The sequence below is a fragment of the Bubalus kerabau genome, chromosome 8, assembly GCF_029407905.1.
Source record: "Bubalus kerabau isolate K-KA32 ecotype Philippines breed swamp buffalo chromosome 8, PCC_UOA_SB_1v2, whole genome shotgun sequence".
Classification (NCBI taxonomy): Eukaryota; Metazoa; Chordata; class Mammalia; order Artiodactyla; family Bovidae; genus Bubalus; species Bubalus kerabau.
Window position 1 is genome coordinate 34,007,871 of NC_073631.1, and position 16,008 is coordinate 34,023,878.

The 16,008-nt window shown below is 43.2% G+C and overlaps 1 protein-coding gene across 2 annotated transcripts in view; it reads right to left on the reverse strand.

Annotated features, from left to right (window-relative positions):
* Positions 1-15,124, reverse strand: part of RAPGEF5 (Rap guanine nucleotide exchange factor 5) — a 236,226-nt gene extending 221,102 nt beyond the window's left edge. For both annotated transcript variants that reach the window (XM_055589976.1, XM_055589975.1), the window contains exon 1: positions 14,759-15,124. In XM_055589976.1, the coding sequence (XP_055445951.1) occupies positions 14,759-14,989 (231 nt within the window). In that variant the 5' untranslated portion in view covers positions 14,990-15,124. The remainder of the gene's footprint in view (positions 1-14,758) is intronic.
* Positions 15,125-16,008: the final 884 nt, after the last annotated feature.

Genomic DNA, 16,008 nt, shown 5'->3' on the forward strand with positions numbered 1-16,008 from the left:
GAACACAGTATGAGAAAGCATTCTGCAAATATCAAGCCTCATATAAGTGACGGCAGTGTGAACAGCCAGCTACTGATGAACCGACCCTGTGGATTTCATTAAGCTCCAACTCCATGGGATATTCGAGGTAGATGAGAATACAACTAGCAGGCTTCTTCTTATTTTAAAAAAAGTCATGTGCCAAGAAGAGCAGAAATTTCAGCGTTTCAGCGGGTGCTATTTGAAGATTTTTCATAAAATTGAAACAGTAGAGGAAAACAAATATTGGTGCTAATCTGAATCTGAAAAATAGCTTTCCCTGATGACAAGAAACAGCAACAAACCTCTCACCTAAAAGAAGATAAAACCACCTGGTAAGCTCTCCCCAGATACAAAGGGCTGCTGACACACGTTCTCTTCTGACTCCTCTCCCAGAATTCTGTTTATGGCCAAACAAATGATTTAATCTTCTGGAAACAAATTCATAGGTAACATCATTTTTACTCTTTTGATATGATGGATTCTCGATTTAATCAGAATCTTCCTCCTTCAAATGTTCTTTCTATTAAATCATTATCTTCCGCTCTCTAACTCCAGAGATGACGTGAATATTAAGACCCATCTTTCCCTCTGCCTAAAACATGCCCCCAAAGTGTACTGGGGGTTGAGCTGGCATCTCAATGGAGAAAGACCTTGGCTGTACAGACAAGGGCCAAGAAATGAAAACTGGTCCCCTCTGCCACCATCAACTGCATGATAGAATACCAGCATTCCATTTTAACTCGAAAGGTTATCTGACTTATTCACACAGCCGGTAAATGACAAAACATAGAAAAAAATGTCTTTTCTATTATAACAAAGCCAAATTCTATTTCAATGGATTGAAACAGGCATCATACTTCCCCTACTCTTTAAAAGCAACATCACACAGTTTCTTTTTTTTTTCCTACAAAAGATTTCATACCTATATATAAATTCACAACACAGTATGATGGAGTGTACCATTTGTAGTGTTTGTTCTTTACAGTCAACATATAGAGTGTTAGACCAAGCAGAAGTGATAAGCTGCTCACTTCCCTCAATAGTAGCAGGAGAGAGTAAAACAAATTTACAGTCAGCACCAGAGGCAAAAGTGTTTGGCAATCACAAGTATTTGCATGTACACCTCAGAACAGCTGCAGGTAAATGATCTGACAAGGTCAAATTCGACTGAACAGCAAAAGCACCAAGGGGGCTGCAGTGAGTTGCTAGACCAGTTAGAAAAAAATACAGGAAGACAACCAGCTAGACTGCAGAAGCCCTGGGTTTCTGGACTCTAACTTTAGAAAGGTTTGTTTTGCCTTTATTAGAAATCCTGAATTATGTTTTTTCTACAGATAACACAAATGGTACAAAAAACAAAGAAAAGCACTTTACAAGGGAGAGGCCAAAGCCTCATGAAAAAAGCAGGTAAAACATAAAAAAGATTAACTGAGTTCCAGAAGGTAAGATCTGCCAACTTCCCATACAGTGTACAGTGAATCAAAGACAAAGTCTAAACTCTATTGGCATTTGTGTATATTCATGGCTGTTAGTTTCAAAAAAATAAGAAATTCATATGGGAAGTTTACCTTTTAAATTTTATGGAAAAAAAAAAAACTGAAGGGAACCAATAATAAACTTTCTATAATTTCACCTTCAACATTATTTTAAAGATAATACTTTAAAAATGTATATGTATTCTCCTCTGTCATTTATGTAGGAAAAAATTTATATGTATTCTCCTCTGTCATTTAAAGCATTACCTAAGCAATTATCAGTGCTCAGATAAATTGTTAATATACTCATTAAATTTTTCACATTTCACAAATAGATAAGGATTTTGTTTGTATTGGGATTCCCTGGTGGCTCAGATGGTAAAGAATCTGTCTGCAATGTGGAAGATACGGGTTCGAGGAAACGGCTACCTGTTACCGTATTCTCACCTGGAAAATTTCACAGACAGAGGAGCCTGGAGGGCTACAGTCTACGGGGTCACAAAGAGTTGGACACAGCTGAGTAACTAACACTTTGTTTGTATGCATCATTTTATTTTTTTAACAGGAGAAAATCAAACAAAAGTTTAGTAACACACATACATAGGAAAGATCCAGAAGTGAGTGACCTGGATGCACGATTTTAAAGCTGTGATTTACTTTGATATTTCGACAGATAAACTATGCAGCTACATTTAAAAAGTAAAACATGGCTTATTGTAGCTTTAATTTAAGACATCAAGATTTCAAGATGGCATGCATGCTAAGTCTCTTCAGTCATGTCCACTCTGTGCGACCCTATGGACTATAGTCCTGCAGGCTCCCCTGTCCATTGGATTCTCCAGGCAAGAACTGGAGTGGGTTGCCATGCCCTTCTCCAGAGGATCTTCCTGACCCAAGGATTGAACCTGAGTCTCTTATGTCTCCTGCATTGGCAGGCGAGTTCTTTACCACTATCTCCACCTGGGAAGCAAATTTTAACATATACTATCAATTTAATAATAGTTTTGAAATGAAAAAAGTTTTATTCCATTAAATGATCATATTAACAAACATCCCTATTTCAAAAGTAATAAAATGAAAAAGAGAAAGAGATTGTAATCAAGAAAATACATTCTCTTATTTGGAGAAAGGATGCAGCAGAATAGGTAAACCTTGGAATACAGAGCCAGATTTCCTGGGTTCAAAGCCCGGCTCCTCCACTTAATAGGTGATCTCAGGCAATCTAGCCAGTGTCTGTGAACCTCATTCTCCACTTCAGACAAGAAAACGACAAAGAGAACATCAGTCATACACGGCTGTTATGAGGATTCAGTGATTAACGCTCTTAAAGTACCTCAAACAACCCGAGATGATGAATGTTACATGAGAATTTGTTAAATAATAACAGTTCTCACCACCACGGCCACCACCTCCCAGGACTCACTGAAGCTTTCACTGCAATTGAGGGGAATAAATTTCCAATTCAACCAGCCAATAAAATGCTTTAATTTGGGGAAATATTTACCGACTGAGCACCTGATACTATGCCAGATTTTTAGAGGAAGGCAAGATGAAAAGTAAAATAATTACAGAACCATGGTACTGCTTCTAGAAGAAAGGCCTTCTAACTAGGGGTGTGTGGTGACCCAGGCTTCAGAACATCCACAAGCCCTCTGAAATGAGGTGCAAAATTATGCCTGCACATGCTTTTTTCTAGGGTGCCACCCCAGATTCCAGCAAAGGCCTGGGATTGGGGTGGGGGGGAAAGTAGAGAGCTATTTGCTTCAGGTAATCACATCCATTAAAAGATAAATGGGCCAAAGCTTAATTTTAGTAAAAGACACTTGTATATTCTCAATGACTTGATTCAATTGTAAATGGATTCTTTTACTTTGATAGGTACACATAGTTCCCACTTCCTAATCAGATGTTTCTTAAATATCAAACAAGTCACCATCAGAAATGTAAATCCTGGGTTATCAGAAACTCATTCTACCTCTTCTTCCAGTCTTCTAGAAAAGGAAGCTACTTGCTTTATATAAATCTCCAAGTTCATTTGCAATATGCAGCCAGTTTCCAAATCTCCAGAGCAATGGCTTCCCGAATGAGTCATCCTAAACCTTCCTGTTTCTCGAACAATGGCTGGTATTGCAGAGGGATGACGAACAGCTGCTGCTGCTCAAGCCATCACCAAACCTTGCAAGTGGATAAAGACGAATCCTGGAAGCCATTTGCTTAAGACACTGGAAAGAAAGTAAGCTGTGTTTTGCACTAAACTTGAAATGCCTAGGGCACCCCTCGTTTTATATAATACCACACACTAAGGGATTCTACCACTGGAGTTCCTTGGGGTGCCCACTGGTTCAGTGCTCAACATGTCATAATTACATCCATGTCTTAGACAACAGGGTACGGTGGCTCAGTGGTAAAGAATGGACAGAGGAGCCTGGCAAAGCTACAGTCCATGCGGTCACAAAGAGCTGGACATGACCTGGCGACTGAGCGAGTGTGCACACAGACAGACACACACACACACTTAGACAACACGGTTTTCCAGAAAGGCCACAGATACTGTAATCAGATAGTCCTGGGCCCCACTCTGACTGCACTACTTCTTAGCTGGGTGATCATGGAAGGCTATTAAACCTCTCTAGATGGTAATTTTCTCACAGTTGAAAATACCTTCTCCTTTTAGAGGACTCCTGAGGTTTCAATCTGATAAAGACATGCCAGAATCCACAATATTGTCCCTGAACTCTCCCTTTCCATACCGACTTATAAATAAATGATTTATTATAACAATAATTAACCATGGTGGGGGCAGCCATTGATTTTAACTACTTTGCCTTCCCATAAAATCTTATAACCTCTCACAAATTACTCCTTGATAACATACTGTTACTAGAATGATCAGTATTCCTAACCAGGGTTGTTATGCAACATTGAGGCAAAAAGAAAGTCACAAGCACTCAGAGTCATCCCCAGTGACTTTTCTCCCACCTTTCCTTCTATTTTTAGCTTCACAAGTTACCAATTACTGCCAAGTCCATTTTAGACAGTGCAAGTGTGAACCTCAGACTGTTTTGTTATGGTATCAGTATTTAGACACTACCTAAAATATTCAATCTATGTTAGGACACCACGATTTTTAAAAACTTGGAAACTGACACTGCATACAAGAGCAAAATTTTTTATGCCTAGATTTCCATAAATATGTCTATGTAAGTCCACTTGCTTAGAATAAGCATACAGCTGGGGAAGAAAACATTTAAGCTGCAAGGTGCCCAAAGCTTCCCAGACATTGCCTCTATCCTCAGAAAAACCTGACCCACAGTGTATCTCACAACAGCGGAAAAAAATGAGGCTTCAAGAGCTCAGAGAATAACATGCGAGGATAGAGAGTAGTGGCCCTGCAACTCAAAGTTTGAGCTGGCCAGAAGTCACTGTTTCTTAAATAAGACCAACACGTGCTGTCCTATCTGATCTGACTCACCTTTCCTGGAAGATGCATGCCTCCCTTAATGACCTTTATCTTCTGACAGGCTACCATAAGCAGATAAGAAAAGAGTAAGGAGGATAAATTCACAAACTGTTTGGATTGATGACGATAGGCCTGGGAGTTTTTTGCTTAGGACACACTGACTGCAAACTTTAATCTTAGTAACTATTAGTTACTATCAGATCAGATCAGATCAGATCAGTCGCTCAGTCATGTCCGACTCTTTGCGACCCCAAGAATTGCAGCACGCCAGGCCTCCCTGTCCATCACCAACTCCCAGAGTTCACTCAGACTCACGCCCATCGAGTCAGTGATGCCATCCAGCCATCTCATCCTCTGTCGTCCCCTTCTCCTCCTGCCCCCAATCCCTCCCAGCATCAGAGTCTTTTCCAGTGAGTCAACTCTTCACATGAGGTGGCCAAAGTACTGGAGTTTCAGCTTCAGCATCACGCCTTCCAAAGAAATCCCAGGGCTGATCTCCTTCAGAATGGACTGGTTGGATCTCCTTGCAGTCCAAGGGACTCTCAAGAGTCTTCTCCAACACCACAGTTCAAAAGCATCAATTCTTCGGCACTCAGCCTTCTTCACAGTCCAACTCTCACATCCATACATGACCACAGGAAAAACCATAGCCTTGACTAGACGGACCTTTGTTGGCAAAGTAATGTCTCTGCTTTTGAATATGCTATCTAGGTTGGTCATAACCTTCCTTCCAAGGAGTAAGCGTCTTTTAATTTCATACACACCTATAACCACAGCATTTCCCCTCCCCCGACCTCTCCACCTCAATCTCAGAAGGATCACAAGCCCTTGTGTGCTCCAATGACAGAAAAGTTAATGTGTGGCATTATCAACAGCATGTACTGACCATTCTTAAGAGGGGTAAGGTCATACCAGCAGGTACTATAAAGCCTATGGGCATTCATTGGAAAAGGTCCTGACGCTGGGAAAGACTGAAGTCAGGAGAAGGGGACAACGGAGGATGAGATGGTTGGATGGCATCACCAACTCAATGGACATGAGTTTGAGCAAACTTGGGGAGATGATGAAGGACAGGGAAGACTGGCGTGCTGCAGTCCATGGGGTCACAAAGAATTGGACACTGCTGAGTGACTGAACAACAACAATGGACATTTAGGCGGAAAAAAAAATAGACCCTAGGTCCTCAGTGCATTTGAGAGTCAATTCAGGACATGGACTATGGAACCAGACTGGCTGCATTCAAACCTCCCTTGTCCCGCCCACTCAGTGATCTTGGGCAAGTTACCTCTAGGTTTCAGTTTTCTCATTTGTGTGTGTGTGTGTGTGTGTGTGTGTGTGTGTGTGTGTGTGAATGTGGGGGTGTGTGTATGTGTGAGTGCACACAAGTGCACTCAGTTGTGTCCAACTCTTTTTGACCCCATGGACTGTTGCCAACCAGGCTCCTCGGTCCATGGGATTTTCCAGGCAAGAATAAAGGAGTGGGTTGCCCTGTCCTCCTCCAGGGGAATCTTCCTGACCCAGGGATTGAACCCACGTCTCCTGCATTGCATGTGGATTCATCACCACTGCACCACCACCTGAGAACCCCCTTCCTCATCTGTAGAATGCAAATAAAAGCATCTATCACAGAGGCTTGTAGTGACCATTAAAGTTTATACCAGAACCTGCAAGGCACATAATTAAGTGCTATGAAGCGTTAGCACTGATTTTAATTTAAATACAAGGAAGAAACTACATGCTTTGCTTATGAGATGTGTGTATAAAATGACTATAAGTTGGCCATACTGGTATAACTTGGAGCAGAACGTGTTTCTCGATCAACAAAGTCTTATTTCCAGCGGAGGAGGGTGGTAAGCCAGGCCTGAAGCATTCCAGCTCAGACACAGGAAATGGGCAGCCTTGTTCTTTGAGAGAGAGTCACCAGGGTGGGATTCAATCTCTGGCTTGGGACGATCCCCTGGAGAAGGAAAAGGCAAATATCCACTCTGATATTCCTGCCCGGGAAATCCCATGGACAGAGGAGCCTGGTGGGTTACAGTCCATGGGGTTGCAAAGAGTTGGACATGACTGATCACAGGAGATGGTGATGGACAGGGAGGCCTGGCGTGCTGAGATTCATGGGGTCGCAAAGAGTTGGACACAACTGAGCAACTGAACTGAACTGATCACACACACGTGCATCAGGGTACAGACTGTAAATGAAAAAGAGAGAACTTCCAGTTTCTCAGGTCTGAAGAGCCACTGAGACCCTGCCTGAGTGAACAGTGGCTGAAGGGAAGAGGTCAAGGCAGAGAAAATTGATCCAAAGGCTGAGAATCACAGGAAGACTTGGGTGAACAGTCAAACTGGCACAATCGGTGAATCATTCTGACTAAGGCAAATGAAACAGATTTCAAGGAGGTGAAGAAAGTGGTGGAACACTGCAGAAAATATTCCAGCAGCCAAAGCCCAAAATAAGGCAGCCCCAGCGCTCTGACAGTATATATAGAAAGAGGGAATGTAGCTACCAGTTATTTCATTAGAGGGAAAAAATGACAGTCTTAGAAACAGCCTGATGAAAAGAATTTTTAATGAAACAAAAATTTAAGATGAAAGACTTAAAAAGAAGGTTAAAAAAAAACTCAACCACTATGAGAGGCAAAAGTTGAGGGACATGAATGGTTTTCAGAAGAAAAAAAATCAGTACTCCTTGGGAAAATGGCTGATTTGAAATCTGGACCAGGAAATGGGAAAAGATACGCTTAGAATAACTTGTGCTGAAAAGGAAGAAAGGTATCAGAGACTACTAGGGCCTTTTAAGAAGTATGCAGGAGATAAATATAAACTGAGCATCAAAAAAAGAATATTGCCTTCAATGGGTTGAAACAAATACATTACAAATGCAATGTATTTACAAACAAATTACAAACAAATCTAAGATCTTACTGATACTTGAAAAAGAAAAAAAACTCACTGGTTGTTAGGGCATTAAATCATAACTCAGAAAATTGATAAAAGGGAAAAAAAATCAAGCCTTTCCCTTGTCCTTCCTATACAATCTTTTTTTCAGAAGACCCAAGTAGTTCATGAGGGTAAATTTTTATGTTTCTTTTTGAGAGTAAATTCTTTATAGACAGAATTCCAATTGATAAATGCAAGAGGAATGATAGGTTTAGATCATCATTTTGCAACCTCTGATGAAATGGATCTGGGTTACAACTATCAGGGATGTTACAATCATTAGGCAAAAGGTAGAAAGGTAAGTTGACCCCACCTGAAGCCACTAATCACTCTTGTTATCTCAAACAGGGACACATTGAGGCATCACGTCTCTCGTGACACGATGCAACAGATTATACACAGTAATACCTACCAAGAATGCTCGCTCTTAAGTCTGAATCTAATCAAGCCACTACATCTCACTGCCAGATTACAGGAAACATGGAAAATAAATGAACAAACTAGACAACATCACAAGTAAGAAGTGACCCCAGAAGTGGACATTCTACTTGACAAACGATCTGCTATCTCCATCGCATCAAAGGCATGAAAAAAGAAACGGGGGGAAGAGATGGTTATAAAATAAAATAGATTTGAAAACCTAACAACCAAACACAATGCATGGACCTTAATTCCTGGTTGCAACCAATCATAAGATCTCATCTCTGAGAAAAATTAAATATGGGAATTATGTTAAGGAATTATTATTAAAATTTTAGGCAAGAAAGGCACACTTTTTTTTTTAAGGAACAAAGTCCTTATCAGAGATGTAAACTGAAACACTAATGAGTGAGATGACATAATATTTAGGATTTTGTTTTAAAATACACCAGTCCCTCACAAAAGAAAAGTGGGGAAAAGAGAAATAAGTGAAAAGAAATTGGTAAAATGTTAATAGCTAAAGGTAGGAAGTAATTACATTGTTCTTTCATCATGTCCCCAACACAAAGTTAAAAAAGAAAATTAAATGGTTTTGGTGTAAATTCAATCTATGCCTTGTCTTACCAGTGATTTTTTAGGAGGTAGCTAAGAAAAACCTAGTCATTCCACCTAGCCTAAAGAGGTGCAAAGAGTCTTAATCAGCTCGCATTCTGAATTCAGTATGACAATAAGTGACTGAACCAAGGAACCAGCGGTTCTATGGTAACAATCGAATGTCAGCTTATATTCTCCCAATAAGAGACAGCCTACAAGCCACCTGGGTTGGGCAACACAACTCACAAAGAGCTTATCTGATGACAGTTGATGTCAGATTGTTAAGATCTGTGACAGCCCAAGGCAGCATGGGCAAGGGCCACACAGATTCCTAAATCAGATCTTGGTCAATACAGAAGTTGCAAACTTTCCTACCAACTTGTGTAATACACAAAGCTACTTTCTTACCAGTGGTAATGAATCTGTGCTAACTTGTCCCTATAACCACTCAGCTATAATCCAGAAGTACAGCTCATGACATACAAAACTGAAGGTCCACAGAAAGAGCTTAGCCATGATTTACTTGCATTAATATCACTGCCCTAACCAAGGGGCTAACCCATGACCCCAGGTGTTTACAAGTCACCCACTGGTTTGATACACACTGCTTGTGTTTTTCTCTTTCCTTCAAACACTTCTGTTATGGACTGAATATTTGTGTTCCCCCCAAATTAATGAAGCCATAAGCCCCAAGATCCTGGTATTTGGAGGGCCTGTGGGAGGTACTAAGGGTGAGATAGGTCATGAGGGTGCTGCCTCCATGATGGAATTAGTGGCCTTATAAGAAAAGGAGAGAGATTGAAGAATCAGAACAAAAAAATTCTAAAACTTGTATGAAAATACAAAAGACTCCAAATAGTCAAAGCGAGTTTTAAGAGACAGAACAAAGCTCCAGGTATCACATACCCTGATTTCAAACAATTTATATTGCAAAGTTACAGTCATTAAAATAGTATGGTACTGGTACAAAAAGAGATACACAGATGCCAGTATCTATATCAAAACAATGTGGTACTGGCACATAGAGAACTCAGAAATAACCCATGCTTATACAGCACATTAATCTATGACAAATGAGGAACATACAACAGAGGAAAGACAGCCTCTTCAATAAATAGAGTTGGGAAAGCTACAGGCAAAATAATCAAACTGGACCACTTTCTCACACCATATACAAACTCAAAACAGATTTAGGACTTACAAACATAAGATCTGAAACCATAAAACTCCTAGAAGAAAACATAGGCAGTACACTTTGCTATCAGTCTAGCAATACTTTTTTGGATCTGTCTCTGCTCCTCTCTGTCCTCTGAGCACTCCAGCCCAGTTCCATCCTTTACTATCAGATATTTGGACCCCAGCATCACCATTGCTCCTGTCCTTTCTTTTGGGCTCCAGCTCATCCTTTGTTCTTGCTGGTCAGATTTTCACTGGGCGGGGTTGGGGAGGCTTCTCTCAAATCAGCTCCCCCTACCTCCTAACTTTTCTAAATCCAGAGCCATTTTTTAAAACAATTTTTTGAATAGGTAGTATGTTTTCCTGTTTAAAAAAAAAAAAAACAAAAAAGTTATACTTTAAAAAAAAAATCTCCCTTCTTTCCTTTCCTCATGTAGCCAATTCCAACCACTTGCAAGAAACTTCACGTTTCTTCACATACATGCAAATAGAAACATAAATTTCCTTTTTTTCAATTCATAAAGGAGTATATTTTTCATGGTTTTTTAAACCATGTGTTTTGGTCATTTACTAGTATGTAACGTGCAAAGAGTCAGACACGACTGAGCGACTGAACTGAGCTGAACATGCATGCATACTTAGTCACTTCTCCCGTCCAACTCTTTGCAATCCTATCGACTGTAGCCTGTCAGGCTCCTCTGTCCATGGGATTCTCCAGGCAAGAATATTGGAATTGCCATGCCCTCCTCCAGGGGATCTTCCTGACTCTGGGATTGAACCTGCATCTGTATGTAACAAATATCTCTAAACTGCGGGCCTTAAAACAAGTTGTTGCTAACTCTCATAGTCTGGTGGGTTGCTTGGGCTCAACTGTGTAGTTCTAGCTTTGGCTTCTCCCTGTGGTTACGGTCAGATGTGGACTAGTACAGCGGTCACAGGAAGGCTTGACTGGGTTGGAGGTTCCAGACAGCTTCCAAATGCCTGGCAATTATGTTGGTTGTTGGGTGGGAGCTCAGTTGCCAGAGCACCTCTGTATAGACTGGGCTTTTCACAAGAAGCTGGTCTCTCTGAGTGGGAGCATCCCAAGAGAGCAGGAAGTGAAAGTTATCAGGTTAATTAAGGGCAACTTACAGAACTGGCAGTGTTAGGTCTGCTGGATTCCGTTGGCAAAATGGTCTCAGGGCTAGCCCAGGTTCAAGGAGATGGAGAAAGAAACCCTGTTCGCTTCATGGGAGAGCAGCAAGATTGTATTGCAGAAGATCTTGAGGTTAGGAGATACTGTGTTGGTCATTTTGGTAAAATACAATCTGTATCACCATCTGAAGTAATTTTCTACTCCTTCTAACACATGTCCAAGGCCCGAGGAGCATTCTTTTATAATGCCTAACATCTGACCTCTCCCTGTTTCCACCGACTCCGCTCATTCAAACCTGTCATTCAAACCTACGTCCTTTTGTAGTTAGGTGAACGCCAGAATTACCTTCCTGGTATCCCACTTTCCTTCACTGCAAATAGCCAATGAAACTTTCTTAACGTTGGTGTTTACATAAACTTTAGCAAGGGAAACAAAAGAAAAAATAAATAAAAGGGGCTACATCAAACTAAAAAGCTTTTTCACAGTGAAAGAATCCATCAACAAAACGAAAAGGCAGCTTACTGAATGGGAGTACGTAAACTTTTTGCAATCGATATACCCAACAAGGAGTTGATCTAAAATATGCAAACAACTCATACAACTCAACATCAAAAAAGAAAAAAAAATGGGCAGAGGACCCGAAGGGACATTTTTCCAAAGAAGATAAGCAGATGGCCAACAGGCATATGAAAAGATGCTCAACATCACTAATCATCAGGGAAACGCAATCCAAAACCACAATGAGATATCGCCTCACACCTGTCAGAATGACTATCATCAAAAAGACAGCAAACAACAAGTGCTGGTGAGGATACACAGGAAAGGGAATCCTCCCGTACCACTGGTTAAGGTTATAATTGGCACCGTCACTATAGAAAACAGGATGGAGATCCCTCAAAAAATTAAAATAGAACTTCCATATGATCCAGGAATCTCACATGTGGGTATTAATCCAAAGTAAACAAAAACCCTAATTGGAAAAAATATATGCACCCCTATGTTCTCTGCCATGCTATTACAACAGCCAAGATATGGAAGTAAGTGAAGTGTCTGCTGATGAATGAATGGATCAAGAAGATGGGGTATATACATATAATGAAAGATTACTCAGCCATTAAAAAAAAAATGAATTCTTACCATTGGTGACAACATAGATGGATCTAGAGGGTATTATGTTAAGTGAAATAAGCTAGAGAAAAACATACTGGATGATCTCACTTACATATGGAATCTAAAAACCAAAACAAAATGAAAGTAGAGATACAAGTGATGGGGGTGGCACAAAACAGGTGAAGAAGATTAAGAGGTATAAGCCTCCAGTTGTAAAATAAATAAGCCATGAGGATGTCATATACAGCATAAGGAATATGGTCAATAATACTGTAATAACTTTGTATGGGAACAGATGGTAACTAGCATTACATCATTACGTCATTTTCTAATGTATGCAAATACCAATCAGTATGTGGTACACCTGAAACTAACATCATATTGTATGTCAACTATATTTCAGTTTAAAAAAACAAAAAAGAGAGAGAAGGCCATCTCTTTTTCTCCACAGGCACCAAGGAATGCTCACATCAGGACATAGAGGGACGGTGACTGTCTACTGGCCAGGAAGTGTTCTCACCAGAAACTAAATATGCAAGCACCTTGATCTTGCACTTCTCAGCCTCCAAAACTGTGAGAAAATACATTTCTGTTGTGTAAGTCTATGGTATTTTTTTATGGTAGCCTGAACAAACTAATACATATTTCACCTATTTTTCTCTTTCTTTCAAACCCTTTCCAACTCCTTTGATGGGAAGGTTCCATGATCACAAAGGTGGTTCCAGAGCCAAAGGAGGGAAAACAGTTGAAAATTATGGGTTTCCAATGTTGGAAAACTTGACAATCTTCCCCCAATTAAAAAAAAAAACAAAAAAACTGGCCCTGCACTTATGAAATGCATTTGGAATGTCACAAGGAGAACTAATACAATATTAGAACCAAAGAAGGGCTAATAAAGTATATCTTATTTGAAGTAACCACATTCAAAATAATTAATAACAGTAAATATGTATTCTGGCAAGGTACACCACAACATCATCCCAGACAGGGGGAAATTCAAGTCTCTATGCAGATGAACACTCCAGATCTATTTACACAGAAACCCTGGGCGATCCTCCTCACAGACTGCCTGGCTGCCCTCATGTCCTCAGTATTCTGTGCAGTGAAAAAGTAACTGTCAAGGGTAACAGGAATACGATTTAACCTACTTTCCCCTAGACTCCTGGAAAGTCTCTGATTTTTGTGTTTATTTAGCTATCATATCTTTGGGACACATTTCCTCACTTTCTTTGTACCCTGTACACCACATGCTAAGGTCATTTGCAGTAATTCCTAAACTCCCCTGGTCATTTGACCTAAAGATGTCCTATTACTGCTCAGCTAATCCTCAAAACATCCTTCTAAGGTAGATCATGTACAGTCATCTCTATGTGGGAAGAATTCTTAGGGAAGGAGGTACACAGCCTAGAAAGGCCAAAGACTCAACATTAATTCAGACCCTTTCCTGCCCAAAGGAAGCCATACCAAACCCAGTGTTTCTCCCTAACGCTCAAGTTTCACGAATCTCTTTCAAGAGCTGAAGTCCCCCAGCAAGATCTTTTAAGGCCGACAACCACTTCTTTTCAAAATTACAGACCAAAATATCTACCTTGTGGTACCTTCTTGGTAAAGTCTTCTTAATGATGCAAAAATTTTAAAAGCTAAGTAAAACCTCCCAAAGGTGCCCAAGGCCCTGGTGAGCAGGGACACCCGTAAGTCAGTAGTGCCTGCTGAGTGACTTATGAGAGATCCCAGGCCGTCCCGCTTCTCTTAACCACAAAACATGTCTGACCTGCTCGGGCCATTAGATGCACTTAGAACCCAACGAGGGACACTCCTCCACCAGGAAATCCTACCGAACACACCAGCAGGAAGTCAATATTTAAGATTCTGGGGGCGTCGCCGAGAACTAAGTGCTGGCGACTGGAGAGCCCAGGAGCTAAAGATCGCCCCGGAACTTCCAACTCCGGCGTCGGTCCCTCGGCCGTGGCGGCTGCCAGAGCCAGTGCCGGTGCCCAAAGCTTGCAACCAGGCGTCCGACAGCAGTGCACACGTCTCATGCCTCCTGAAAACTGAGGTCCCGCGCTTGGGGCCTTGGGCTCGCTGTTGGGACAGGGCCGGCCGTTAGGCACCGGACACCTGCAGCTCCCCCTCTGGAGAAAGGCAAACGGCCCTTCTTCCGGCGATGCTCACGGTCCGCGGCCAGAATCCAGGTGCGCTTGGGCTAAGTCAGGTGCACCTAAGGGAGAGGGAAACCGCCGCTCCGCGGGGGGCACCCCACGACCCCGCTCTCCCGGGCCCCTCTTCTGCCTAGTCCGGCACAAGCGCCCCACTCCCGGCACCTCCCCAACTTCCAGATGCCCTCCTCTGCCGCCCCGGAGGGTGGGCGCGGGCTTCACGTGCGCTCCTCCCACGCCCATTCCAGCCGCGCAAGACCGGGCCACTCACCCGGCCCCCAGCGGCGCTGCGCTTCCTCCGCAGGGTGAGCCCGCTCCGCAGCAGCGCCGGCAGGTCCCGCAGCCGCGGCCGCGGAGGCACCGGCAGCTGCTCGCGCTCCGGATCGCGCGCGCTGGGGCTGCGGCGCAGGGCGCCGTCCGCCGCCGCCACGGCCGCCACGGCGGCCAGAGCCGGGCTCTCGCACGGCGGCTGCATCTTGACGGAACCCACGGCCATCCTCATGCCCTGACGGCGGCTGTGGCGCCGGCGGCTCTTCCCCGCGCTCGCCTCCGCGCGCCGTCCGCGCCTTCGCCAGGCAGCAAGAGGGCGCGACTGCGGCTCGGGCGCGGGGCGCGCTGCCAGCCGCTGCCCATTGGCGCGCGCCGCGGCCCCCGCCAGGCTCAGCCCCGCGCACCTCCCCCTCTCCTCCCAGGTGCGCCCGGCCCGGCCCCGCCCCGCCCCGCCCCCGCCGCGGCACACCTCCGCCTGCGGACCCGGCCCCGCAGCCACTCCCCGAACGTTGAGCACCGTCTCTTCCACAGGTGCGGATTCCCAGAATCCACCACCAAACCCACTCCAGTGCCCGGCCCATCCCCCTACTCCCTTTAGGCTGAAAAGTCCCACTTCACCCCCTTTTCCTGCATGCCGGGCTCGACCTGAACTTCGACCCGAGTGAGCTAGGAAGTGGGGACCACCACCACCCTGCCCGGGCGCACAAGGTGGTTTTGTGTTTTTTTTTCCTCTTCACAGCCTGGCCCCAAATCGTAATCCCAGAAATGGTTTTCGCCTAAGAACTTCGAAATAGGCTCTGTATTCTGCTACGAGTCAAACAGCCCCCACGCTGCCCTCTCTTTGGCACATTCATCATTAAAGTCTAAAACTTTTGTTCATTATGATAGGTGTTGAGCAAAATAGATGCAAGTCTGGTAACCTGGAGGTGATTCTCTGTTAACAAGTTGGAACCTGACCTTCCCTGAAAGCCTGATGCGTGTGATGAATGTGCTTGGTAAAGCGTAAAGGCCTGCCGTGGTGTGAATCATTGTTTACACCATTCCAGGAGGCAGGAATAGTGGAGCCCTGGGAGCAAGACTCTTCCAACAGGGCCTTAGTCCAGATGGCTGTGAACCTTCACCTCCCAGATCAATCTGTCTTCAGCAAGGGGCAGCCAGTAGTTTTACTCCTTATCAGTAGGACACAGCGCTCCTATCTTTGCCTAAGACTTGCAAGAACTGAATAAAGTTACCTCAGAAAAAAAAAGTTGA